The sequence below is a fragment of the Haliotis rufescens genome, unplaced genomic scaffold (genome assembly GCF_023055435.1).
Source record: "Haliotis rufescens isolate VD_foot unplaced genomic scaffold, xgHalRufe1.0.p SCAF_3, whole genome shotgun sequence".
Taxonomy (NCBI): domain Eukaryota; kingdom Metazoa; phylum Mollusca; class Gastropoda; order Lepetellida; family Haliotidae; genus Haliotis; species Haliotis rufescens.
In genome coordinates this window covers 61,468,972-61,496,164 of record NW_025964001.1, presented here as the reverse complement: position 1 = coordinate 61,496,164, position 27,193 = coordinate 61,468,972, and the positions used below count along the sequence as shown (strand labels likewise).

Below are 27,193 nucleotides of genomic sequence, written 5' to 3'. Positions count from 1 at the left end.
CATGTATTCAGGGAAAACGTTTCACAGATGATGAAACACTGATTTCTGAAGTCAAGTCCTGGTTTGAGACGCAAAATGAGGGTCAGGGGAAATCTTTAATGAACACCCCTCGTATGTATAAATGGATCATATAAGTATGATATACTGAATCTATATTGATATCTTTAGAGATTTCCGCCATGTTGGCGGCCATCTTGGATTTTCTACCACCAGGGGGCTCTGCTGAGGTGGATCCATATCCAATAATGTTCGGTTCTACCACCAGGGGGCTCTGCTGAGGTGGATCCATATCCAATAATGTTCGGTTCAATGTATACGTGTGCCAATTTTGGTGTTTTCAACTCAAAGTGCACATTTAAGCCTTAACCGCCCCACTATAAATACAGAGGCGGGGTCCAGTCGTGTTTAATGCGTCGCAATACGTTGTGCGTATAGAGTTGCTTCCCATAGGCGTGTCAGGATACACTGATCGTGGGTGTTAATGTCAGGTTCGCCCTGGTTATGATCTATCGTTTCCTTACACCACACCCATATGGAGAACTGTCTAAGATCTACATCACTTCGAGCTTAATACTCCAGCATCCGTGAAGATCCCGGTTAGAACTGGTTTTCAGCAACCCATGCATGCTTGTCATAAGAGGCGACTAAGGGACCTACCATTTGATATTCCAGGGGGTCTGGGATTTTGTACAAAACCAGATATACTTTTTTTTATTATCTGAGCCTGGTTTTTTTAAAAGAAAAACGCCTTGCAACTATGTGATTTTTGTGGCAGGCAGTTTCGTTTTTTTCCAACAATCCAAAGCATAATTACTTTCCAAAGAAATTGTCAGGGATATTTTTTCGAAAAAATCCCACTCCACCCCCGAAAATCAAATAGTTGGTCTCAAAAGGGATCGATGGTCAGGCTCGCTGACTTAGTTGATGCATGTCATCGTATCCCAATTGCGTAAATTGATGTCAATCACTGGATTGTGCGGCGTTAAACAACAAACAAACAAATAATTCTTCAGCATGGCGTGGTATAACGGAGATATTGTTGAAAGTTGCCTTAAAACATTACTTAAATAGCACCAATTACACTCACTATAATACACATATCATACAATGGGACCTTCTCTTTATCGGGATCCCAACGGAGGCGCAGTAACGAGGTTGAATTCAGATAATATTGATTTGCATTTACAAAACAATTTACTGAAAAAGTCTCATACTGACACCATTTGTAATTTATGTTATTGATCAAGACTTTATATGTGACAAATTGACATATGTCACAGACTGTCTTGAGAACTCAGGGCTGTGGGGAGACATTGTGTTTTGGCACCAGGAATTATGTGGCTGCGATGGGAGGGCTTGCTTTAAAATCAGTTCTCACGAGAACTGTCACCAGAGTTCTCGTACATTATGTATGTACAGCCTTTATTGACAAGGGAGATAATTCATGTGTAACCAGACCGCCACTTACCTGATCAGGTGGTTATTTGCTACTCTGCTACTTGACACAGGTAATTGGAGCTCGCGGGAGACATACAAGACGACTTGTTGGACGAGGGGGTAGCTCCTCCGGCCCGTACTGACACTACACCATGTTTCTTGATTTACTATCTTTACTGTACCATAAGCGGATCCTCCAGAGGGAGCCCCCCCCCCCTTTTTTTTTTTGAAAATCAAAGGTAGTATGCTGTAGGCTGTAAACTTATTTGAGAGAGGATTTTATTGTTTGGGATCCCTCTCTTTTAGAAAATGTTGGATCCGCCCTTGTATACTGACAAAATCACTTGGCAAACCTGTTGAGATTAGATCCTTTCTGATTCAGTGCATATCAAGATGTTATATTATGATCGTCGTGGTTTAAGAAATATATTAGTAGTAATATTTGTAGTAGTAGTAGTGGTGGTAGTAGTTTGTTTGTTTGTTGTTTAATACCGCGCTCAGCAAATCTTTTCAGCTATATGACGGCGGTCTGTAAAACATCGAGTCTGGACCAGACAATCCAGTGATTAATATCATGAGTATCGATCCACACGCAATTGGGATTGATTACATGCATCAACCAAGTCAGCGATCCTGACCACCCGATCCCGTTATTTGCCTCTTACGACAAGCATAGTCGCCTTTTACGGCAAGCATGGGTTGCTGGAGACCTATTCTACCCCGGATCTTCACGGGTCAGTATAATAGTGGTGGTGGTACTAGTACTACTACTACTACTACTACTACTACTAGTAGTAGTAGTAGTAGTAAAAGTTTTGTTTAACCCCCCCCCCCCCCCCCCCACACACACACACACACACACACACAACACACACACATAAATATTCCAGCTATATGAGTCTTTAGTAGAGGCAGTTGGTAGTGTCTTGATATTGGTAGCGGTTGTAGTAGCAATAGTGTTTAACAGTTATCAGGTGTATTATTAATTCATTGTTCTATACAATATGCACACGTGAATAAAACAAAATAAATTTTAAAATGTCATTTTCCCAATATTCGTTACTATATTCTTTCAAAGGGTTCTAGATATGATTCATACTTGCATTTGGTGAAAACGGTTCTATTCTGATATTGGATTAAAAAGAATTAAAAAAATGTCTAACTGGTTTTAAACCAGTATATTTTCCTATGTCCCTGCTTGTATACAGCCAAACAACGCGTATAAATAGCGATGCATTTACAGTGGCTATTAATACTAATAAGGCGAAATGTACTCTTGTGTAAAACTCCCAAACTGGAGAGTTTCTGCGGGGACCAGGAAGAATAAAGCTGCTTTGATTGCACCTAATGCTAAAAACGAGCTTGTGTGTTTATACAGCCGGCTTCGTATTACCAGTCGAGTATATTTCCGAGACAACTGCGAAATAGCTAGAAAATTGCCACTGCCTGATAGTATTGGCGTGGTAAACAGCGGGAAATCTCCTCATAGGGAAGGGATTCCTTGGAATGACGTCATTGTGTTGATAAAATGAGTTGGCGTTTTTTTATTTTTAACGCACGCTATGATTGGTCTATTTTTTTCTCAGGAATGCCGTGGGATTTCCCTTAGAATAATCGGTAATTTTTCTCCAAATCAGTTGTAGTCAACAACACGCGTGCATGGTTGTATAACACTTTATACATCTCGCGGAACATCAGGTATAGTGACTAAGTCCCAAAGTTAGTGCAAAGTTTATGGGTCAAACAAGGTGCGCGTTGCCGTTTATACCAGCCAATCACGTTGCACCTTCCAAATCGCTCTTGGCCATTGAATGCAGATTACGCCTTTCCTAATAGGGACATGTCGAATTGAGTCAGCGGAGTTCTACTTTTCGAGGACGAGAGATCGTACTAAGTGTCAACAGTACGTAAATACACACCTATTACCGCTGTGGATGGGGGAATTGTAGTTTACGGATTTCATTTAGCAGCGAAGCGAAACACTAGACAGTCGTCTGTTCGGCGGAAGCTAAACGGGATAGTTCGCACTGTGACCGATAATATCCCGTGTTGCTTGCCTTATCTGCCTCCCTCGAATCTGGAGGTGTTGTGCTCTATCGGTTTGTTGTCATAATTCGACGACTGGTGTCACGTCTGATATTGTCTCTGGCAAACACCACTTGTGTGATTTCATTTGGATTTGTTAATCATCGACGAACTACACAAAACTGCCTCGTTTTAGCGCGGCTTTGTGGAACCCAATGCTCTTGCTCGGACGGATAGGCCTAGATCTACAACCATGAGTGTTCAGGGACATGTATTCAACCCGCGCTAAAGTTTGAAATCTTTGAAGAACCCAAGATTTATTTGTGTGTTTCAAGATTGGATTGTAGCTAGATACAATGGCATTTATCGCAGACGCAGGGAGAGTGGATGGGTCATGGGAACTCACGATCACCGTGACGGATTTGCAAGTTGAGAAAACGCTCCGTGTAAAAGGAGATCTGCATATCGGAGGCTTGATGCTAGAACTCGTTGAGGCACTAGGTAGGTTTCTCTGCTGCTATATGTAACACTGTTTCTCTCCCTATGCCATCGGTAGACGCTATTCAACAACATGTGTGATAGCCACATGTTTCGCACACGTTTCGATTGTGTCAGTAGTTGGTAAACAAAGAAACGTACATTGTTCTGTCTCGTTATGCAATGTGACGATCGTTAAAAACAGAATTGAACAACATCAAGCATTGTTCAAGTATACACATAAATTGTAACCAAGGTACTAGTTAGACAGAATGTATTCAACATACACACATTACGTTTTAAATACAGAAGTCCCACACAATATATTTATACAAGACGTCCTATGAATATGTGATGCAGCCATGTTGATTGACATGTGGGTACAGTATGAAATAATGCCACAAGTTCTTCGTTAATTGCATCCCCGAAATCAGCACCTGAGCCTGTGTGGTCATTCAAGCAGAAAACTCCAAATAACACCTGATTTCCCAACTGAAACAGGAGTCCATTCCAGAATGCTAATTGGCTGCGAGATGACCATTAAATAAACAATAATAGATCATTTAAGTATAATCAGGTTGCAAATTGCAGCTAACAATAGCCCCTTTGAATTGGGAACACCACCTTAATTAGTGTTGTGTCATGCATTGTCCAGTCCTATTAGAAGAATGTTAATGAGGTGTGTTGAAATGTGAATTATTGTAAATACCGTGATGAATATATCGGACGAAGTTGACCCATATTCATGAGTGTTTACCTGCTTCTTTATTGATTTCCTGATTATTTCACCTGTTGACCTGGTTTTATTGCTCTTTAGTTACAAAAGTGTTATTGCGGTTAGAGCTGTTTATACAAACCATAAACAACAGCTATCTGCTCAGCACATTCGTTGTAACTATCAAACAGAATTTTTTCTTTGACGATATTGACTAGAAATAAAATCATTCAACTAGTATGAATGCTATTTCAGACATGTCAAATGTATATACAATTTGATCTTGTTCATGAATAATAATACAGTTGTTGCATGTATATTATATTTTTATGCACCAATTCTGTACCTTATTTGAATACATTATGGATCATTTGGACAATTATTTTAATGTCAATATTGATTCTAGATATACAGCTACTCTATTATTTTGTGTTTTGTCAGCACTACAAAAAATAATAATTGTTATCTTCTAGGCATATCTACTAAATATTATGACAGTTTTACGTTCTAGAGTCTGTCCTTGATCCATCCATCACAGGCAAATACGTATCTAAAAGATAAAGTTACGTCTTGAAGTAAGAAGTCAAGATTTTATGTAAACATTAATTGAGCTCATGATCCAAAATACACAAAATGTCACTTGTTATTAGTTATCTTGGTGGCCAGTGTTGGCTCAATCTGTCACTGTTTATCAGAGCAAGATATAGCAGGGTGCACAGTCAAGTCAGCTGAAACTTTGCCATTCCTAACATTCCAATGATGGCCACTTTATAACTGTGACATAATTTACGGGATGGTATACTTATCTTCTCTTGTAGAAACTGGCAGTGGAGATCATGTGACACACCCCTGGGGATTAACACAGTGTAATGTACATTGGACACACAAGTCTCTAGTGTCATGCCAAGATGTGTACATTTCATTGCCTCATTATAACATGAAACAGGGATACATTGTTAATCTTGGCATTTGCGTGTCAGGAGATGTGCAACCTGACAATTAGAGTCACAGCTACTTTTGAAAGATCTAATGCCAGAAAGACATAATCAGGGAAATTTAAACACACAAATGAAACCGTAAAACCTTACGTTTGTTTCTTCAAAATTAGCATTCAATTCTGATCTAAATGCTTGAGCCATGATATCTAGCAATCAAGTGTGAATTTCCTTCCACAATACTTATTTCCTATATTTTACTAATGTCAAATACGTTTTAAACATAATGTGAATTAAAAACAAATTTTATTTTTTGTCATTTTCAACTACTTGTAAATATGTTTTAAGTATACTGCCAATTATCGAACTAAAAATGTTATTGGAGTAGAAGCAATTCCATCCTAGATTGAAGGATATATGATTAGTCATTGACTGCAAATGAAACGCATTAGCGTGCAAGGACATTATAAGTGTTTTCCTGAGAAGCGTAGATGTTTCTTGAAATAACAAGCTGGCATAGAGGTCTCCAGCTCAGTGGAAATATATTCGGCCCCCGATGTGTTGTAGCGACTGCACATTGAAGCCAAATGTCAGATGTATTTGTGGCCAACATTCCTCAAACGAGTGTATCAGTGCTGTGACATTTTAATCTACAGTACTTGGACATGTATACAAGCATTCTCGTTTACAAGGCTTTGCTCACGTTGAAGTTGGGGGATGTCCCAAAGACAAAACACAATGCCCAAAATACGATATAAGGATAATATTTCAGTGGTCAAAAGTAAGCTTAAAAGACTAGGGGTCCTTGTCATAACCCTTATGTTGAATGTTAGAGATTGATGGGCACCGTGTTTGAAATACCATAGAAGCAAACCTCCTAAATCCCAGTAACCCCAAGTTTTGAACCCTCATATGACATGCTGTATATTGTTGTTGTTTGTTGTTTAACGCCGCACTCAGCAATATTCCAGCTATGTGACGACAATCTGTTGATAATCAAGTCTTGACCAGACAATCCAGTGATTGACAGCTTGAGCATCGATATACACAATTGGGATACGATGACATGCATCAACCAAGTCAGCGAGTCTGACCACCCGATCCCGTTAGTCGCCTCTTACGACAAGCATAGTTGCCTTTTACGTCGAGCATGGGTTACTGAAGACCTATTCTACCCAGGATCTTCTCGGGTTTACTATTGTTTATTTTCACATAATAAATAAGTATTGTAAGTATTGTTTACACTGCATTACAGTCACTGATGGGAAAACCAAACTGTTTTTCAACATGACCTGACTGTTTTCAGTGGATGTACGTATTTTGTCGTTTTTAGTGTTAAAAAGTCATCAGTTTCTGCTTGGCTGTTTTGGACATTAGTTACAATCTTTGTCAATGGGTGCATTGTCATGGCAACAAGAGGGTGCTGAAGTGTAGTATTGTTACATCCGGAATCCTTATGCGAAGTTCTGAAGATTTCTCAAGTTAACGTGACAAAGCCTGCCATACTGGATTGTATCATGCTGTGACCTTCAGCTGGGATAATTATGGTTGTAAACACAACAGGTGTCTGGTTTTGTGAAAATTATATTTTAGCTTGATAGAAATAAGCGTTCCCTCGCTTAGTCGAAACTGTTTTTAGGGGTGTCAACATAGATCTTTCATGACCAGTATTCCAGCTAGTTAAACACAACAGGTGTTTGGTTTTGTCAAAATTATACTTTAGCTTGATAGAAATAAGTGCTCCCCAGCTAGTCCAAACTATTTTTAGGGGTGTCAATACATATCTTTCCAGTATTCCAGCTAGTTAACTTTTAAGGATGAGTTTGAAATCTATTGCTATTTATTGGAATCAGGCTGCACAAACCTTGATAGGCTTTTCATTCAGGCATGTGTCGACAGGCTCCCAATACAAGCTTGTGTTGGCAGGCATCTAATACAAGTTTGTGTCCACAGGCTCCTAATACAAGCTTGTGTTGGCAGGCTCCTAATACAAGATTGTGTCAGCTGACTCCTAATACAAACTAGTGTCAACAGGCTCCTAATACAAATGTGTGTCAACAGGCTTCTAATACAAGCTTGTGTTGGCAGGCTCCTAATACAAGCTTGTGTTGGCAGGCTCCTAATACAAGATTGTGTCAGCTGACGCCTAATACAAGCAAATGTCAACAGGCTCCTAATACAATTTTGTGTCAACATGCTCCTAGTACAAGCTTGTGTTGGCAGGCTCCTAATACAAGATTGTGTCAGCTGACTCCTAATACAAGCTTGTGTCAGCTGACTCCTAATACAAACTTGTGTCGGCAGGCTTCTAATGCAAGCTTGTGGGGACAGGCTCCTAATACAAGATTGTGTCAACAGGCTCCTAATACAATCTTGTGTAAACAGGCTCCTAATACAAGCTTGTCTCAGCTGGCTCCTAATACAAGCTAGTGACGGCAGGCTTCTAATGCAAGCTTGTGTCAAGATTACTAAAACAAGCTTGTGTGTGGAGTTTATGACGCATGTCTGCAGTTATGTTCAGCTTGAGATAACCCATGGTTCTGTCCAGGTTGTATATCGCAAGTATGTGGGACTTGCACGAGACTTTAACTCGTGTGATGTAATTTGATCTCATTCAAGTCACCAGGAGTGAAGTGTTGAAAACAGATCCCACAGAAGTTTACAAATATGGGAATGGTGCCTCTTGACTTTTGACGTTTACTACTTCAGAACAGGTGGACATTGTGCGCTGAGGTCACTGGCCTCCTCATGTGTAGATGTTGCTATACGATCAATTAATTATCAGTCAACCAATAAAAAGTGTGAAATTCAGTCTTAGGATTTCTTCAACATTAGACTAGGGAAGGTTGGGTACTGCCAAGTTGCATCTCTGTTACATGTTAAAAATTATGCATGAAATATAGTCTGGTATCTTTATTATAAGTATAAGAGAATTTTCATTCAGGATTAATATGTTGCAGTGTCCAAATCAAGTAACAAGCCCCTTAATTTCTATCAGTAACACTACTGAATATGGTTTGTATGGAGAATATTTTGACCAAGTTTATACCTTTGCCAGTGATTCTGACGGAACCAATTTTAAGCCATAATGATTTCTGACGGAGACTACCTAACGGAAATGAAGGTGGTGTTATTTGATGGAGGATCAGAGACTATCCATGCCATCCTGCCTTGATGGCGGTAATGAAACCTCATCCTTAGGATCATAATGAACATGCCTGCATATCTCCTGCCCCCTGCTGGCCATTTGATGGACATTTTCAGCTTACCTTACCGCAGTCGGTCGGCCCAGGAATGGGGGAATTACATTTGTGTGTTTTTCTTTGATGTGTGGGCCTCGCTCCTCGGGTCTTCTTGGCAGAGGAATGTGTGTAGGTGAGGCTCGTTGGCCAAATATCTCGTGGGCAGTTCGTGGATGACCATTGCCGGTGTTGCTGACCATTATGCTAAGAGTTTGGTGGCTGTTATGTCAATCATTTGACTCAATGTGTTGATTTTACCCCTGTTTATTATTGTCAGGTCATCTGTTGTATTGTTCTAGCGCCATGCCTCTTGCTTTATCAGCAGATGTGCAGGGATCACAGATGAAACCTTATTAGGCTCTTAGTCTTAGTGTTGCAGACCGTCTTTGATCTTAATTGGGCTTGAAACATTTGTTTTGGCTAGCCATGGATAGATTGTAAGATAAGGTTACAAGATGCGTCGTCATCATCAGAAGATGTTTTGGGGCTTGACTGAGATGTTTGTTGAGTTGAGTCAAAAGTTGTAAAACCTGTTGTTGTTTTTTCAAATCTAGGAATGTTACACTACTTGAACAACAGTTTGTAATGAAATGTGGACTAGTTGGGTTTAGCCCATGGTGTCCACTCCTGCTTTAGGAAAATAAGTGTCAAAATGGCTTATCTTCGACGTCTTGATAAACTTTTGAACCCAAGGAATGCATCTATCGGTTTCATTCTTCAAAGTACCTGGTAATATTTATGAGAGTCGATGATGTTATCATGCTTTTCGAGAATGACAGATCCATTTTGCTGTTGTCTTTTATGACTGGAATTTCTTTTTGCCAATTTAATCTAGGCTTTATCCTGGGCAAGCTTAGTGGGAGGTAGATGGCAATTCTGACTTGAGAAACATAACTTTCTGTTCCAGCTGCCGAGAAGCGCTTATTGGTTTTGTGTTACTTCAGCCTGTTATCTACATTAGATTGTCTTCAGAATATTTTGGTGTATGCAGTATTTTTGTTTGGATGATGAGCGAGTTATTTTGGTCTTCATGAGCAAAGAACGATGTGACTAAGATCGGCGGCGGCGACGTAGGCGCATGCATGGCAGCTGTTGCTGACTCATGAACTGCGCGTGCATGAAGGCAGTCGGTATGAGCGATGGTATCTCCCTCTCCTGTGTGCACGAACTACCTGAGGTGTGTAGCACAGGTTACCCATGATGCACTGAGGTTTGGCGCCATCCCAACATAGACGTAGTTTGTCCGATTCATCCTCATCCTTGTTATCAGGTTCATCAGGAGGCTTGCTTCATGGAACAAACAGGACATACGTTGTCTTTAAGAAGATGCAAAAATATGCATCGTCCATTACCAAATTCCCAAAGTTTCTGAGTATAATCTTGTTTGAAATATTTTAACAGACATTGTTGATATCAGAATGACGTTAAGTTGATTGAACCGCAATTCCTTAAAATGCCAGCTTTCCTTTCGGCTTGCGTTGCTATTTAACTAAGGGCCAGTTTTCGACATTCAAGGGGGTCCAAGAGTGCTTCATATTTGCTCCTATAGTATTGGGATGTAGGGAGCCCTATATGGTCCAGTTTGTTTTCATTATTCCACTGTCTGGAATTTTTTAGTTTTGATATTTTTTTATGTTTTCATGACAAGTTGGACTTTACTCAAAATGGGGGTAGTGCTCGTTTCCCAACCAGAACTCCAAAAAACGTTGAATAATCCTTATTAAACCTTACTATACAGATCAGTACTGATAAACTTGAGCCTTTTGATGATTGCGGATGTTGAAAAATACTGAACTGCATTATTTTATTTTTTTCACTGAACTGAATGTACCCAATGGCAATGAACCAAAAGTGGGATATAAGTAGCTAAACTTATGGGGGGTGGGGTGGGTGTGTGGGGGGGTGGGATAATGTCCTCTGATGACTTAATATTTTGAAAATTCATTTGCCCGAATCCATTTGTTGTGATACCTTAGATAAGATAAGATAATATTTATTGCAGAAAACATTCCGCTACGAAACAAATACCATATTTGAATAACAAAACACTTTTATTCTTAAACCATTTCTTCTGGACGGTTTATGTGAACCCGTCTGTGAACATTATCAGAGAAACAACCCAAGTCAACTCTTGTCCTACATCAAGGCCGTTATCGTTCCTTATAAGACTTCTGTTGAGATCTAGGTAATGGCTTTCAAATACGTTAATGAGAATGTGTATAATGTCCTGCTACTTGTTTTGTCCTCCTTATCTGATTGTGACAAATCAAAGAGGTCCGTTCACAAGCAGCTTGCTCTCCATATAAACTCCATCTCGTGCGAACTAAAGAAGCCAGTGCAAGTAATTGAATTGTATGCATAGTCACAATGAGAGTACGAGAAAAAAGGGCAAACTTTTATCCAGCACGCTATTTGATTATCAAGGCTGAACGAAATGAGTGAGTGTTTCATGGTGCGTGATATTGTGGGGAACAGGTTGGTATTGTTTGAGGGAGCCAGTCAGGGTGGGGGTGGTACAAAAGATGTCGGCTTCATGTACGTTGTCTGTGTGCAGTTCTCGACATGCGTGACCTTTCAGTAGTACGTACTCATTTATTTGAATACACTGGAGGTATTTCAGACAAGGATTATAGTTTGTTAGGTTTTATTGAATCATTAAGTCAACAAAGTGACTTACATTAATGACACTTTAATTATAGCCGAGTTTGAATGATAGGACAGAGTTGAGTTTAATTCGGTATTCAGAAAATGCTAGGCCAAATGGTTAAAAGTATTTACTTTGTTTTTGTTTGTTTGTTGTTTAATTTTGCACTCAGCAATATTCCAGGTGTATGACGGTGGTCTGTAAAAAATCTGGACCAGACAATCCAATGAATGACATCATGAGCATTGATCTACACAAATGGGATACAATGACATGTATCAACCAAGTCAGCGAGCCTGACCACCCGATCCTCTTAGTCGTCTCTTATGAAAATCTTACGGATCTTTATAGGTATTAAGTTTGAAGTCCATTTCTGGTATAACCTGCAGTGCTATTGTTGGAATTTTGCTAAGAGTGGCATAAAACTAAACTCACTCACTCACTCTGGTAGTCAGTGTAAGAGCTGTCCCAATCCAGATGGTTCTTAAAAAAACCTTTTCGTTTTGGCGGTGTCTTGGAGGGAATCTACACAAGGGTGTTACTACAGGCAAATGCATAATGTCAAGGGTTTTCCCTGAAAATTCCTCACATGGCATGAACTACTAGAACATTCCTCCATGAACCCGGAGACTCTACCTCTGCTAACATGCACAATGCCACTGATCTGATTATTCTCTTTGTGCTGGATTATGTATATTTGGGTAATTTTCCTCATGTTGAATAACAATCAAAACGGTACTATTGTTAGAACATTGACGGAAGAGCTTAACTTTAGAAACACTTGTCGGTTTAAGTCAACACAGGTTCGTGTGAGGTTTACATGTGTAGGTTTTGAATCACTGGCTTGTATGTGATTTTGAAAAACATTATGCAATCTTATGATTAAAATATTGTCATTGGTTCTTAGATGCTAAATGTTCCCTCCAACAGTGAATACAAAAAAATTGGACATTTTTAACATTCCTTTTGGTAAAGTCATGCAAGTTTACAGTCTGAAGAACATTCTGGGAACAGTGTAGGTCCTGTTGGGAGTAGTTTTCAGGAAGGCCGTGTTTCTGCCAAGTGGAGATATGGGGATCTGAGTATGTGGGGAAGATCTCATGTCCGTTATGACGAGAGGCGACAAGAATGTTGAGTGATCTGGTGGACAGATGTTACACAAGCAATACTATTGTTGAATGCTAACTCCATTGCGTGTTCAGCATCGATCGGGTTACGTAGTTTTATGTCTCCTTATTATCACATTACGCAGTAGACTTGTGTGTCAGCTCAGCTCATGCTGCTTTGGAATGTTTAGCTCATGCAAGTTGATGACCCTTTAAATGATGCATCTGGGAAAAATTATCAAATTTACTAATGTCTTCTGCCTGGTTTAACCTGGAAAATGGCTATTTCAAAAGGGAACTCGATCCATATGTCCAAAGAAATTGTTCTGTAAGGATATTCACTTTAGCAATCCAATAAACACAATATTGTTTTAAAAAGTGAGATTTTTTTATCGTATGTATCAGTCAGCCAATATCATCTTGTCCCTTCTCTATCTAGTGGACATAGAGTTGATACTATCTTTTCCTCCCTATGTAGAGGACATAGGCTGGCTGTTATCATATCCTCCTGATTTTGTGGACATTAGCTTGCCATTACCTTGTAACCCATCTAGTGGACAGACTGGCCATTACCTTGTCCTCCCTGTGTAGTGGACATAGACTGGCAAGTACCTTGACCTCCCTAACTAGTGGAGAAAGACTGGCCATTACTTTGTCCTCCCTATGTAGAGGACAGACTGGCCAGTACCTCCAGTATAGCATCAACACCAGTACCAGCAACAGCTGCTGTGTTCTGTCTGCATCGTTCCCTTCATCATTCATAGGGACATATTTGCTCTACTTAATGATTGTGTCAAAACACATTACCTCAAAATATGAATAGAGATAAAGTAGATTTCATGCAACAACGAAACAAGAAGAGATGTACGTCACGATGTGGGCAAATGACATGGTAAATTATGGAAATTGTTTAATAGTTATCCTGGTTTTTCCAAAAGATAGATCCCACGAAGAATTCTGATTCCAGACTCACACAAGTCACTGTCCTTTTATCTGTGAACCACTTGCTCATAGCAATTGATTTACGATCATCTCGTGTAATGGTTCAGTCCTTTAAATGGCCATTTGACTTTCATAGCCTATTAGAGGGAGATGTATTAGAGGAGACTATTGATGGGAGGAGTGCTGATGCAACCGTCAACTGTGACAGCATATAGACAGCTAGGAATATGCACCATCCACCAGCTCGAGTTTGAACCCACAGGGTCATAAGATGGCCAGATAGCCCACCAGCCTATATCTATTCATCAGCAGGGTACCACATGAGATTATGGGCTTAATATACAATCGTAGGACTTTGTACCAAATTTGTTCACTAATCCTGTGCTCATGTAGACAGAACCGTGTGATCAATAATGTTGTCAATTCTTTTCCTGTCTTCCATTTAATTGTTGGTGACAATTACAGATACTGATTTTAGAGGAGATTGTTGTTGCACCTGCTTTGGGGACAATGGAGAGGTCATTATAAAGGACTTGAGTTTGTCAGCAATGATCTTGATGGATATCACTCGAGTGGCTTTGAACAAGGGATGGTGACTCAGTGAGCAGAAAAGTGAATGATAATATCTGTTGTACAAATTTAATTGATTTTGTTGCTAGTCACAGTCTGTCCTGATGACATGGTGGACATTGATCAAGTGTGAAGCTTTGGTATGAAGATCCGGGGTAGAATAGGTCTTCAGAAACCCATTCTTTATGTGAAAGGTGACTGCTTGTAAGTAAGCGGCGACTAACGGGATTGGGTGGTCTGGCTCACTGACTTGGTTGATGCATGGATCAATGATTATGATGTCAATCACTGGGTTGTCTGGTCCAGACATGATTATTTACAGACCGCTGTCATAGAGCTGGAATATTGTTGAGTGCTGCATTAAACAACAGACAAACAAAATCAAAATGATTAACCAGTAGCTCAATGTTCAAGTATTGGAGTCATAATATTATTATTAATCATGGTGATTGTTGCTCTGGGAGTATTTTTACATGAAGCAGTATAAGAAGCATCGTTTGATTAATAAAACTGACAATTTTCTGTGGATGAACTTTTGAAATGTTTTTGTACTTTGAAAATATCAAAAGTTTTAAAAGTTATTTTCTCGTTCAAATCATGCAGTTAATTAAGTATTTATCTTATTATGCTGAAAATCATGATTCTATTAAAGCCAGTCTCACATTTAGTTGTGTGAGTTGAAGAAAGCAGTCGGACATGATCATCTGCCAGCCATGCCTGTTGTTGGTGGGGAACGTGAGCTTATACTAACACCAGGAAGTTAGGAGACATGCCTGCTGGTATGATGGCCACTTACACTGAAATCCTGCAGGAGTGGAATCGGGTGTCAAGTTCTAGCCTCCCGACAATGAAGCTTATTTGGAGTCTTCAGAACATTATCAGCTTATCGTATAATGAGGGCACTGATTAGTGCAGTATAGTGTAGCTCTTAACACTGTATTTGGACAGAGGAGTCTTCACACAAAACATCCGACCTTCAGCTGAATAAATATCTTATATTCATGACATGAGTGACCTACGACCTCATGCTTGACCTCTGACCTTGAGGATGGGTCACCTTGACATTGATGAAAAAATGGTAGATTTGAATTGTCTTGATAAAAAGTGAGATCATCTAGTTTCATGTCCACTGGTTGCATCATTCAATGGCTCCGGCACGCTGTGGATGCTTTGTGAAGCTATCGATTACTCATCTGCCGCTTCAGATGCTTGGACTGTGGAAGACATTTTTGTTCACTGAGTAGGATGGGAAGTTAGTATGGAAACTTTGAGACTGTTAAACTTTCAGTGAATCAGAAAGGGCCTGCTTGTAATGTTGGCATGTCTAGCTCAATGAAACAAATTAATTCCCCTCTGATTTTTTTAGGATGATTGCATAGCTGCTTGAGGAAATGATGACGACGATTGCGAGGTTTAGGACTTAATCATGGAAAAAGCAAGGGTTCTTTAACTCCGCATGAAATTAGATTGATGAAGTCAATCTGAGTCAGCACAGGACTTTATCATGTTATGCAATTCTGAATCTGGAAACGTGTACATAGGAGAGAAACTTCTTTCATTAATACCCTTACAGACCATCAAGGAGCTAGCTGTGTTGATATTTTCAAGTCAGGATTAACTATATCTTAGAAGATGTTGAAAAGATCATATCTTTTGGATGGAGGAAATTTCTTTCCAGGGAGCAAAAAATATGAAAGATGTGATCCGACCAGATTTCTTTCCTCAAAATAAAAGCAACTTTATGAAAACCCTTTTTGTAATCATGAAAAATCTCTGCTGAAATGAATCCAGTTTGGTTTAAGCAGAAACATTTCTGTGGTGTGAGATAATATGAAGGCTATCACCCTACACATACATAACACACTTCAGACAGGCGACACGGTACCATCCAGTGTGTCAAACAGACACTTAGCAAAGGCTTTTATCTCGCATTCTTGATCATGTTTTTATCTTTTTTTCCAACCTAGGGGACTTTATTTGAATATTAACTGTCAATAACTGCCAGCTCCCTCCCCTACTGAAGACTCCCAGCTGGTGTAGTGAGACACGGAACGGCACGGAACACTGTGTTGTGAAAGAGAAGAATATGATGTTCCGGCACAGCCAGGCACTTAAACTCTTTCATTGTTCTAGCCTATTCTTTGATCCGAATCCTATTTCACTTTCACAATAATTTGGTCCCAGGGTGGGTGGGGTTGAAACATGGGTGGTGGTCGCCAACAGTTGTGTTATTTGCTTGGCACTTGTTCAATTTATTTCATTTCAGTTAGTTGGCAATTAGGCCTATTCAAGTTCGGCTGCCCTTGCTTCAGCTGGGCTTAAGGTAGAGGAAGGAGGGGGGTAATGGTTGGAACTGTTTGATTAGGATTAAAAATGGTTTTGGTGTGGTTTAGCGGTCCAACCCTTACTTTGGTTTTGCATGGGAACTTGGGTGTTAGTTGGGACTAGTTAGAAGTTAGGAATATCAGTAATGTTACAAATAGTCTGAAATTAATTGACAAAATGGATTTAGCTCATTTTGTATATTTGTAGTTTTTTTTATATAAAAACATCATTTTTAAAATGTTTCCATGAAAATATTTTTATTCCATCATGTAATAACTTTGTTTTATTTGTACAATATTTGATGCCATGGCCATGTATCATGACTGAGGAATATCTTCATTTAATTTTATCAAAATTAAATGTAGGTGATACATGTACTAATAGGCAAGTCTAGTTAGCCATCTTCCAAAAATCAGCATTATGAAAAAGCAAAACTAAACATTTATCTTACTGTAAAAGATTCATAGACTGTTCAGGGCTAGAAATTAACACTAGCCCGCTATCACGGGGCAAGTACAAATTCCTGCGGGCTAGTAAAAATGTCCACATTTCCCCAGTGTTTTAACATTACAAGGGCATTTTATCTTTACCCAGGCTATTAATGCATTTGAGTTTAGTTCTAACACAGCTGTTCAGCTTTAGAAATTGGCACTAGTCCTGTAGTCCTTGCCAAACTGCCTAAAAGTCAACGTATCATAAGGATTAGTAGAAAATTGTCATCCTTATGGGTTTTGCTATACCCAGTATGTTATCATTGTAAGGACTAGTGGATTAAAAATGTCAGTTTCTGCCGCTTCTTTTTTTGTTCATCTCTGAAGTTGACTTATATGTCAGAAAATGGGCCAGAATAAGGAAAGGTGCTGCTATGGAAACAATAACAGTCTGGGTCAAGTAAGGGATAAAGGTGGAAGACATTGACCATTGTGTATGGGCCAGTCTGTTTCAATCCAAGCCCTTGAGTACTTGTGTAATTAGGTCAAGAGTAAGAAGAGATTCGGTCCGGGGGAGGGGAAAGGGCGGGGCACGGTTGATGGACCACACCTGGTGGTAGTCTAGACAACAATAGGGGTAGGGTGGTGGGCAGGGAGATTTACTATCGTCAGGTTCAGTGATACGAGATTGTACTGTATCTCTTGATGTTTGTGTGATTGTGCGTAATGTTATACTATAATCATATGTTTAGATGTGACTGAGCACTCTGCCGTGTTTAACCTTAGGGTTTTCATTTTATTTGAGACATTTTAATTTGACAGCTTCAGATAAGATGGACTATATATCATATAAATAAGGAACTCTCCGATGTTCTTTTTCATCAGTTTGTATGACTATGACGGTTATCGGGTCTTGCTAGACCAAGCGGAATTTTACTAGACACTGGCTTCAGACCAGTGGCTGATGTCACAGCTGCTTTGATGCCTGTGTTGTATTTTGAGTTTGGAGTTAGTTATAAGAATGTGAATTCGGAGTGGCTTGATCTGTCTGAAATAAATACATTCATACTGTAGCCTCAGGTGTTGTACAGACACTAGTGTGAAGTGTTTAGTTATGTATATCTGACTAGCCAACCATGACGGAGTCTGAAATGTGAACCTATTTCCTCGTAGCATCTTTTTCCAAGTTCAAAATTTAACAATAATACAAGATAGCAAACTTTTAAGTCAGAATGACCTTTTGACCTTGAATCCATTCGGGTGAAACAGCCTTTATGGGTGTAACATTTTATTTGAGGATAAACCTTGAGTCTAAAGTATCGGGCCATTTTTTGCCATTCAGTGGCCAGTGATGTGATTACTTGACCTTGACCTTCAGTTTGTAAATGAAACCAATTATACGAACAGTGTGACCCTAGAGGATAAGAAGATAAGCCCCCCTTTGAACAATGTTTGATGGGTCAGCAGGAGGACTTTGACTGGTCAGTCCTCTAATCCACTTAGAAATGTAAATACACTACTAAAAATTTAATCAGTGAGGGATCTTAAAGAAGCTTGACTGAGAAGCATCAGTTTGCTTGTATTTGAAACATTCCTCAGACCGCCCTTTGTTGTAATGATAATTCCTGAAACAGATATTGGTGGAGTCTTTCACTGTTAGCTTAGTGTAGTCAGTGGTGTTACAGGATTGATAAATTTCCTGAAAAGAGACAAATAGACTCGAGACAGGGCTCCAGGGGTCTGGACTGAACTTTTACAAATTACGTTTAATATGCTCTTGTCAATTTTCTAGAATTTTCTACCCAACTAATATACAGTTTTAGAGATGAGGGGATGCTGGGGTCCTTGAGACTTGCTTATAAAGGGATCTGAATCAAGGGACCACCTATTTATTTGTTTTAAAACATTAGGGTTATGACATTGTAATAATGTTATTTGAATCTCTCCCTTTGAAATTCCTACATCAATTACCGTTATTATGTAGATGTGTATGACAATTACCTAATGCCAGAGCACCAGATAGAATTTAGAGCAATTGTGTTTTTACTCTAGGGTTTCTATTATAATTGGGTTATTACATTTTTCATTGGGTAACCAATATTTTTTCACTCATCTATTCATCACACTATTGGGTTTTTCCTAAAATAAGTGAACATTTTAAGATTTTAATAAAACGAAATAATGATTTTGATGTATATAACTGTTCCAAATATTTAGGCTTGACTCAGAAAGTAAATTAACTCATAATTGTGTTTCAGAAATTAGCTCCTTTGTACTCATGCTGAAAAAGCTTCATTGGGTATTTACGCGTGCTGTTTTTATACATTTTAGTTTTATACATTTTAGTTTTCCATTTAATTTCTGTGTGCAAGTTAATTGAAAGTAATTGGGTTTTGAATATTTTCGGGGGGTAATTGACGCAAATACGCTGCTTATCTGTAGTTCTGAATGCTATGAAGTAACAGGGATTTGTTTGGCTGATTAAGAACATCATTCCAGACAATCATTGGTGTGGTCAGTGAGTGAAAATTCTTCAACCTACAGGTAAGCTGTAACAGGTAACAAAAAACATTCAGTTGGCTTATACACCAGTCTATATATCATTCCGTATCACAATGCTGTATTCATGGGTTATCACCCTCCCCTGCTGTGCTGGTGTGAGGCATGTCACATGACCTGCGTCAGCTGGCAGCACCGATGAACAGTAGCGGCAACAGTACGCATCAATCATCCCGTCTGTATTGATTATTGATGTGAAGGATAATTTCGATATCTAAAAGGCCCTTTACACCCACTTCCAGGTTGAACTGGCGACACATTTGGCCATTTCATGCCCACTGAATGCACACTACAAGCTTCGTTCATCACACTACAGTCTACAATTGACCTAGGCTTTTGATTGAATGAGAGGACTGATACACATTTGCTAAATGCTTAACCATTCCAAAACTGTTTAATACTTCATATGACTTAGTTAACGTCTTTTATCACTAGTGTGATGCCCGAGACTAGTAAAGTTTTGTTTGGTCTAGTAAACTCAGCTAAAAATAGTCTACACTAAGTTCTACTGAAAATGATGCGGTGGCATTGTTCGGACTAGTGGTCTCGAAGGTTTTTGTCACAGATGGATGAGCTGTGTAGTTTTAGGGACATTGGTGATGTTTTTTAAACAGGTGTTCACTGAAGCTGACATCACATGATGCAATCCTTCGTTCCAACCTTTTTTTGTGTTTGATTGGCAAGGTGATGCAATAATAGATTTCATAATCTGATTCTTTGGCTGTTAAGTTTTATGACTGGAATAATGTTAAAAGCGGCGTTAAACCAAACTCAGTCACTTACTGTTAAGTTTTGTAAGACATTCAATATTATGTTTCCAGTCATCATTGAATTGTCCAAATAAATGGATGTAGGATCGTGTTGAAATGATAACCAGTATTATGAGGTTCCGTCTGATGAATTAGTGACGTGTAGACTGTCCGCCAGTCTGCGGTGGGTTGCTTTGTTCGTACCTATTATTGTGTAAATCATACATCCATTTGCAATCCAATAAATCAAGTTTACTTTGGTGGTTTATAGGCAGATCTGTGACCTTGACCTTCAGTTATGACAAGGGCTTCCATGTGTTAACATGGACGCTCCTGCAACTCAAACCCCTAGCCTGAAGACAGGATCAAGTCAAATTACTTTTGATCTTGGAACTGATAAGCTTAAATATAAATCCATATATATTAACTTAAAATCTATGAAACTGATGTCAGGTGACAAGTTCAGGCTAATAGATTCAAGTGTGTCTTGGCACAGACTGTTGACATTTTCACTTTACATGAGATTTGAAGTCATTTTCATTGCGTAAGAGCCCTGGGTAGAATAGGTCTTCAGCAACCCATGCTTGCCATAAAAGGCGACTATGCTTCTCGTAAGAGGTGACTACAGGATTGGGTGGTCAGACTTGCTGACTTGGTTGATACATGTCATCGATCCCAATTGCGTGGATCATGATGTCAATCACTGGATTGTCTGGTCCAGACTCGAATATTTACAGACCGCCGTCATATAGCTGGAGTATTCCTGAGTGCGACGTCAAAAAACAAACAAACAAATCATTGCATAAGAAAAGGGTTTCTCATAAGACTTATTTTCTGTCAGTTGAGCTATGTTTAGACACATGAATACGGTTAACAAGCATAGCAATCACACAATGTCACTGAGGTGGAGATGGTTTTCCTGTTGTTTTCCTTGACAAATGGACATATTGTCACAATGGTAATTCCATTGACTCAGTTTTAGTATTACTTCCGTAATGTGATATGTTTGTCGTTATTGGTCTCTTTGTGCTAATGTCATGATTGCTATAATGGTTTGTCTCATATGAAACCAAAAGTAGAGCACTTTGCTTTTGTAAACAATTGTCAAAATAGTCCTAGTACTACTGGACAAATGATGTGTTTTAAGTGGCAATAAGTTGTGAAGGAAACTATGTCTGCATTTAAGGAAATATATTGTGAAATAGTTTCAGGAAATGGCACATAGCTCGAACTAAAATTGGAACAGTTATGATGTCAATTAGAACATCAGAGCTCCAGATAAGCTGCATATCTGCGTAAAATAAGCATTAGAAATGCAGAAATACGCCGTAAAATAAAATCCAAGCGTATCAAATACGCAACGAACATTACAGATACGCTACAAAAATAAAACTTGTGCGTATCATCAAAATATTGTGAAATAACCCTGCGTATTCAATTAGCAAGTCATAAAAACTTATTTTGAAATTATAAACGGGCATTCCGTAAACCTTGCCAAACTCCACGATGACAGTTACATCATGATCATTTGCCATCACACTTTCTGGTGGAAGTATCATGGTATTTTTAAGTCCTATAAAGCTCTCGAAACCCACATGACACCAATTTGCAGGGACTAGATGAATAGTGTTTTTAAATATTTAACTTAAATACCCACATGTTTAAAAACTAGTGGGTAACAGAAATTTGAATACCCAGATAGAATTACTGATACCCAATGATTTTAAATGCATGGGTAAAATACCCACAACACCAAAAGCTTATCTGGAGCTCTGGAATATGCTATTATTTGGCCCATGTTGGAATTCTGGTTCAGATAGGTCCTCAAACTAACACAGGGATCAGGTGGTCAGGTCTCTGCCCTGGTACAGATTTGATTATGTATGGTGGTGTTGAACTACATTCACTCACTCATACACTCATATTTAGAAAGCTCTCCTGCAAACATCACCCTGGGGACAGGTGACTTGAAGAAGTTAGTTTTTACAACTGTGGACACAACTAAAATTATATAAAAAATATTTTAATAATGGAGGATTCGTTGTTCAAGGTCTCAACACCTCTGGGGATTTGGGGTTAGAATTGGTCCCTTGCAACCTATGCTGGTCAAAGAGCGACTTATTGGATGGGGTGGTCAGGTTCGCTGATTTGGTTGAGAGTGAGTCATCGTACCCCAATGGTATGGATTGTTGTTCACAATATCAATCACTGGATTGTCGATTGTCAATTATTCACAGGCCTTTGTTTTGTCATACAGCTGGATAATTGCTGAGTGCTGAGTTAAAGAACAACACACACACACACACACACACACACACACGCTCTCTCTGTCTCTGTCTCTCTCTCTCTCTTTCTCTCTCTCTCTCTCTTTCTCTCTCTCTCTCTCTATCTTTCTCAGTATCAACACAGAAAGAAGGCAGTTGATCTGCCTGTATGAGATAAGGCACATTGCATGCACTGCTCGAACCAGTGGTTTGTGGTTATCGTTCAATCCTGCAGCACAGTCTGCACTTTACAGTGACCAGTGGCCAGGGAAGTAGCTCGTACCACCTCTTCCTGTTTGGAAGTTGGGCTTATCGAGGCAGCAGGAAGCAGGCAAGGTGGATCTCTGTGTTGGAGGATGTGCACAGCAGATTATCACATTCATGTTGCTTTGGAAGATAGTGTGGTGTATTTGTGGTTTATGACACATCCTAATGTAAAATAAAGATAAGTGTACACAAAAACAATTATAAAAGGCATAATGTTTGATTCATGTCTCTTCCAATAAATAACAAGTGTCCGCCTCTGTGTTCTAGTGGTAGAGCATCCGTCGAAGATCTGGGGTTTGATCCCCTGCCGCGTCATACCAAGAGACGTCAAAAGATGGTACTTGTCAGCGGTAGAAACTAACAATTTTGGTCCACTGGTCCTTATAATGATAATATAGAGCAAAACCCCTATAAATGGCAAATATCTACTGGTCCTTATGATACTTTAACTATTGGGCAGATTTGCAAGGATTATAGGACTACTGCCTATTTCTAACCCTGCTTCTTGTTACCCTGTCTGGCGCTCGGCATTAAGGTGTTTAAACTAGGACTGGTCGGCTTGGAGTCAATATTCTGTGTCTGAGTGGGGTATTCATGTTAAACTGCAGCATGCTATCTCGGTGAGCTAACACTATAAATCGGCATCAGTCCGGACTAGTACAAGCAGCCACACACACATACGTGCATGCACGTCGATATATAAGTGCAATAATCTTGGACGCGACGTTAAACCCCATTTCACCTCACCTATTATGGGGAACACAACGTTTCAGAGTAAGTACTTACTTTGAAATGTGTTCTTTATAATAAAGAAGATGACATCCATAAATTTTCTTCCTTAAATTATGTAGTTCAGATACAATGGTCCTAAATCATTTGTGGACTAGTGTCGAACTGTGTCCTGAAATCACATATTGTTTTCGTGGAGGAATATATTATAGTTTAAACTATTGTTATTTGAAAAATTATTATTCTTCTGCCTGTTTTCCCACCTTGTCAGAGAACAGAGAACGCCAGTGTGGTATGGCTGTCGTAACCTACAATTTGTACTGGGAGCCCATATGTAACTCTCTCATCACGAGTTTGCGAAGCTGGGAATTTCTGCCTCATAAATGTCCAATTACGAGCGACTGACTGACTTGGCCTATGAAATTGACATGCACCCTGTTACAAATGTCGGATCAACTTGCTGCTCAAGACTTCCGGGGATAATCATTATGCCGGGTGCTTCCGTGCAAGTCATCATCTCATTGGGGTTTACCTTTCTGGACTGAATGGTTTATTGTTGCAAGCTGGTGTGAAGTCAGTTAGTCTTTCATCATTTTGTACAAAATTTGGAAATTGTAGATTTTGAAGAAACACTGATTACAATCCCTGCATAATAATTTCATATGAATTGTGGATTTGTGACATGGTAATGATGATTAATGATGATAATAATGATCATGACAAGGAAGAAATGATGTATCACTGAGTAAGAAGAAGCTTTTTCTCAAAAACTGATCCAGTTTTATAAAATTCAGTAATGCATCCCTAGGAAGTGTTTTCTCGCCTTTCATCCTTCCTTTAAGGATTTCTATTTCTAACTAATTGTTGTGTTGTTTGTTGAGAGAGAAGGATTTATATTTTTGGGATAAAGTAATTTGACATGTGAGTTTTTACACTTCCTTACTCACTGGTTCTTCAATAGATTGTGTGGCCACCTTGGTGACCTGGTTGACAGCGTAGAATCGTACCAGGATAACATGGATCAATGCTCATGATCCTGATCACTTTACAGAGATAGAAACTAACTGTATTAGCCAACAAGTCCTTATGATAACATATGGCAAGACCCTTAACAATAGCAAATTTCCACTAGTCCATATGATAGCGTAACTATTGGACAGTTTGGCAAGGACTACAGGACCTGTGCAAATTTCAAATGCTTGAATGTCTTGTCCTAGACTTGCAGAAGTCTCTAAGGCAATAGTTATTAGTTTCGATCATAAGTTTTATATTATGTCAATAATAAGAACAAGTTGTCCACATATCAAGAGTACACATATCTAGACTTGCCTATCAGGAAGATAGAATTACAACACATCCATGGACTTTTCTTTCAGTACTTTCTTGGAGCAAGGCTAGTCTGGTCCAGACTTGATTGTTTACAGGCCGCCGTTGTATGGTAGTATTATTGCTGGGTGTGGTGTTAGGCAACACATAAATACTTTCTTTTTTCATGAATTTGTGAGGATGGTGGGTGCTTCCCGTAGAGCAGGACATGTTTCACAAACACCGGGTGTCAACACTGATTTTTAGTGATCCTTTCCTATAGTGTTCATCACAATTTGTCTTCAACGCCTCTTGGAATCTGTTTCAGAAGTTCAATACTGATTTTTGTCTGATGTTGATGTTTTATATTTCTTAAAAGTATGGTCAGCCTAATGAAATGGGATGGCGGTCGGGTAGCCTTGTGGTTAAAGCGTTTGCTCATCACGCCGAAGACCTGGGTTCAATTCCTGACATGGTTACAATGTGTGAAGCCCATTTCTGGTGTCCCCCCGCCGTGATATTGCTGGAATATTGCTTAAAGCGGTGTAAAACCACAACTACTCACTCACTAATGACATGAGAAAAAATATACTGATAGACACGTTCTGCTCTAAATGTTTCCATATTCTGCCATTCAATTATGCAGACCACTTCAGCTGCCATGTAAGCGATCATCACATTTCAGACTCTGTACAACACAAATTGATACAAATTAGTGGCTTTGAATTTAAAATGGCGCTCTTAATAAAGAATCAATGAGTTTTATCAGTTGTTATCAACCTGAACTGCCTGTATCACACTGTCTGGATGAAAGAAAGGGGTCATTTGGCTGTCTGGACATTGGTCATGCTGTCTGGATGCTCCAACGTGCTGTCAGTATCACCCGCTAATGAGGAATTATGGGAAGAAATTAAGATACAGTGAATACGCTCTCATTTGACCCCGTTAATTAGTTCAAGATCAGAGACAGGTCGTTCGGTTCGTATCTTTAATACTTTATGAGATCTAAATATATTTCGTGTTATGTAATCAGTATTTTAAGTAAGAATCCTTTTTACTGGTTGACACCAGTAAAATAAATGTGTTTGTCCTCATTTGCACTTGTTGCTGCATGATCACAACAGATTGGAACCTGGGATAACATTGATTGAAGGTTCTTTAAATCTATAATAAAATATTTAAATAAAGATCGGGGGCACGGGTGGCCCATTCGTCTAAGGCGCCGCGATTCGCTGTGCAGAGTTGCGTCCCATGGGCACGCCAGAAACCTATGATTGTGGTTTCAAATCCCGGTTCGCCCCGATTATGTTTCTAGGTTTGTCAGCACCATACCCGTGCTTGTTGGTTTCACTGAAGTGGTAAACGTCTAAGACCCGCATCACTTCGGGCTTTCCTCCCACATTAAGCTGACACCATTAAGCTGACACGCCGTGATATAACTTGAATACTGTTAAAAGCCGCGTTAAACCCAAGTCACTCACTCACTTAAATCAAGATCAGCTTGGATCATTTGTTTTGGTGCAGTGTCATTATGATTATCTAAATGTTCCTTTATAAAGGCTGTTAGGGTAATTGTTTTCTTAAGGAACTTAGTTATCTGAATATAGAAATAAATATGATTAAACAAGCTTTGATGTGAGACGGTTTTATGTAAGGCTATGCTTCAAAGTGATAACAAGTCCTATCTTTCCCTGCATGATAAATACGATGCTGGTGTTTGTTCAGTAATTATAACATTTGTGGTATCAGATTGTCGTAACACACAGGAGGAGTTTGAGATCTATTGTTAAACACTCCACAGAAAGGTTATTACATCATTTGTTGTGTCAGGATCTATACGGGCACTGTAGATATGTTTCATGTCTACTGACATATGAATAGTGGACTTTGGGAAAGGTTATATCAATTAATACAGATCAAAGAAAAAGCCTTCAGCTATCAGTTGTTGTTGAAAAACATTTTTTCAGGAAGTTATTGGAAGTAAATGCTTAATCTCCCTTGTTTTAAGATGTTAGATCCACATAGACCACACTACTTATAATTCATTGTGATGGGAGTGAGTGAGTTGGATTTTTAACCACTTTTATTTGTTGTTTTGGGGGAATTTCTTTTCACTCCACACTCGGCAATATTCCAGCTGTTTGATGGTGGTCTGTAAATAATTGTGTCTGGACCGGACGATCCAGTGAGTGACATCATGAGCATCGATCCACACAGTTGGGATTCAGTGACACATTACCAACCTTGTGATCAAGCCTGACCACTAGATCCCTTTAGTCGCGTCCTCCAACAAGCATTGGTTGCTGGGGACCTTTTATAATCAGGATTCACCACAGGGGTTTTAACAATTTTCAGCAATATTCCAGCAAAATCGTGTTGGGGACACCAAGAATGGGCTTCACATGCTGTTACCAAAATGGTAATCCAATCTGAGTCTTTATCATGATGATCATGATTAACCATGAGGCTAC

At 39.2% G+C, this 27,193-nt stretch overlaps 1 protein-coding gene across 1 annotated transcript in view; it reads left to right on the top strand.

Annotated features, from left to right (window-relative positions):
- The first annotated feature begins 3,235 nt into the window (after nucleotides 1-3,235).
- Nucleotides 3,236-27,193, top strand: part of LOC124132340 (fermitin family homolog 2-like) — a 97,347-nt gene continuing 73,389 nt past the window's right edge. Inside the window, exon 1 of the mRNA XM_046496221.2 lies at nucleotides 3,236-3,963. Coding sequence (XP_046352177.1) covers nucleotides 3,819-3,963 — 145 coding nt within the window. The 5' untranslated portion in view covers nucleotides 3,236-3,818. The remainder of the gene's footprint in view (nucleotides 3,964-27,193) is intronic.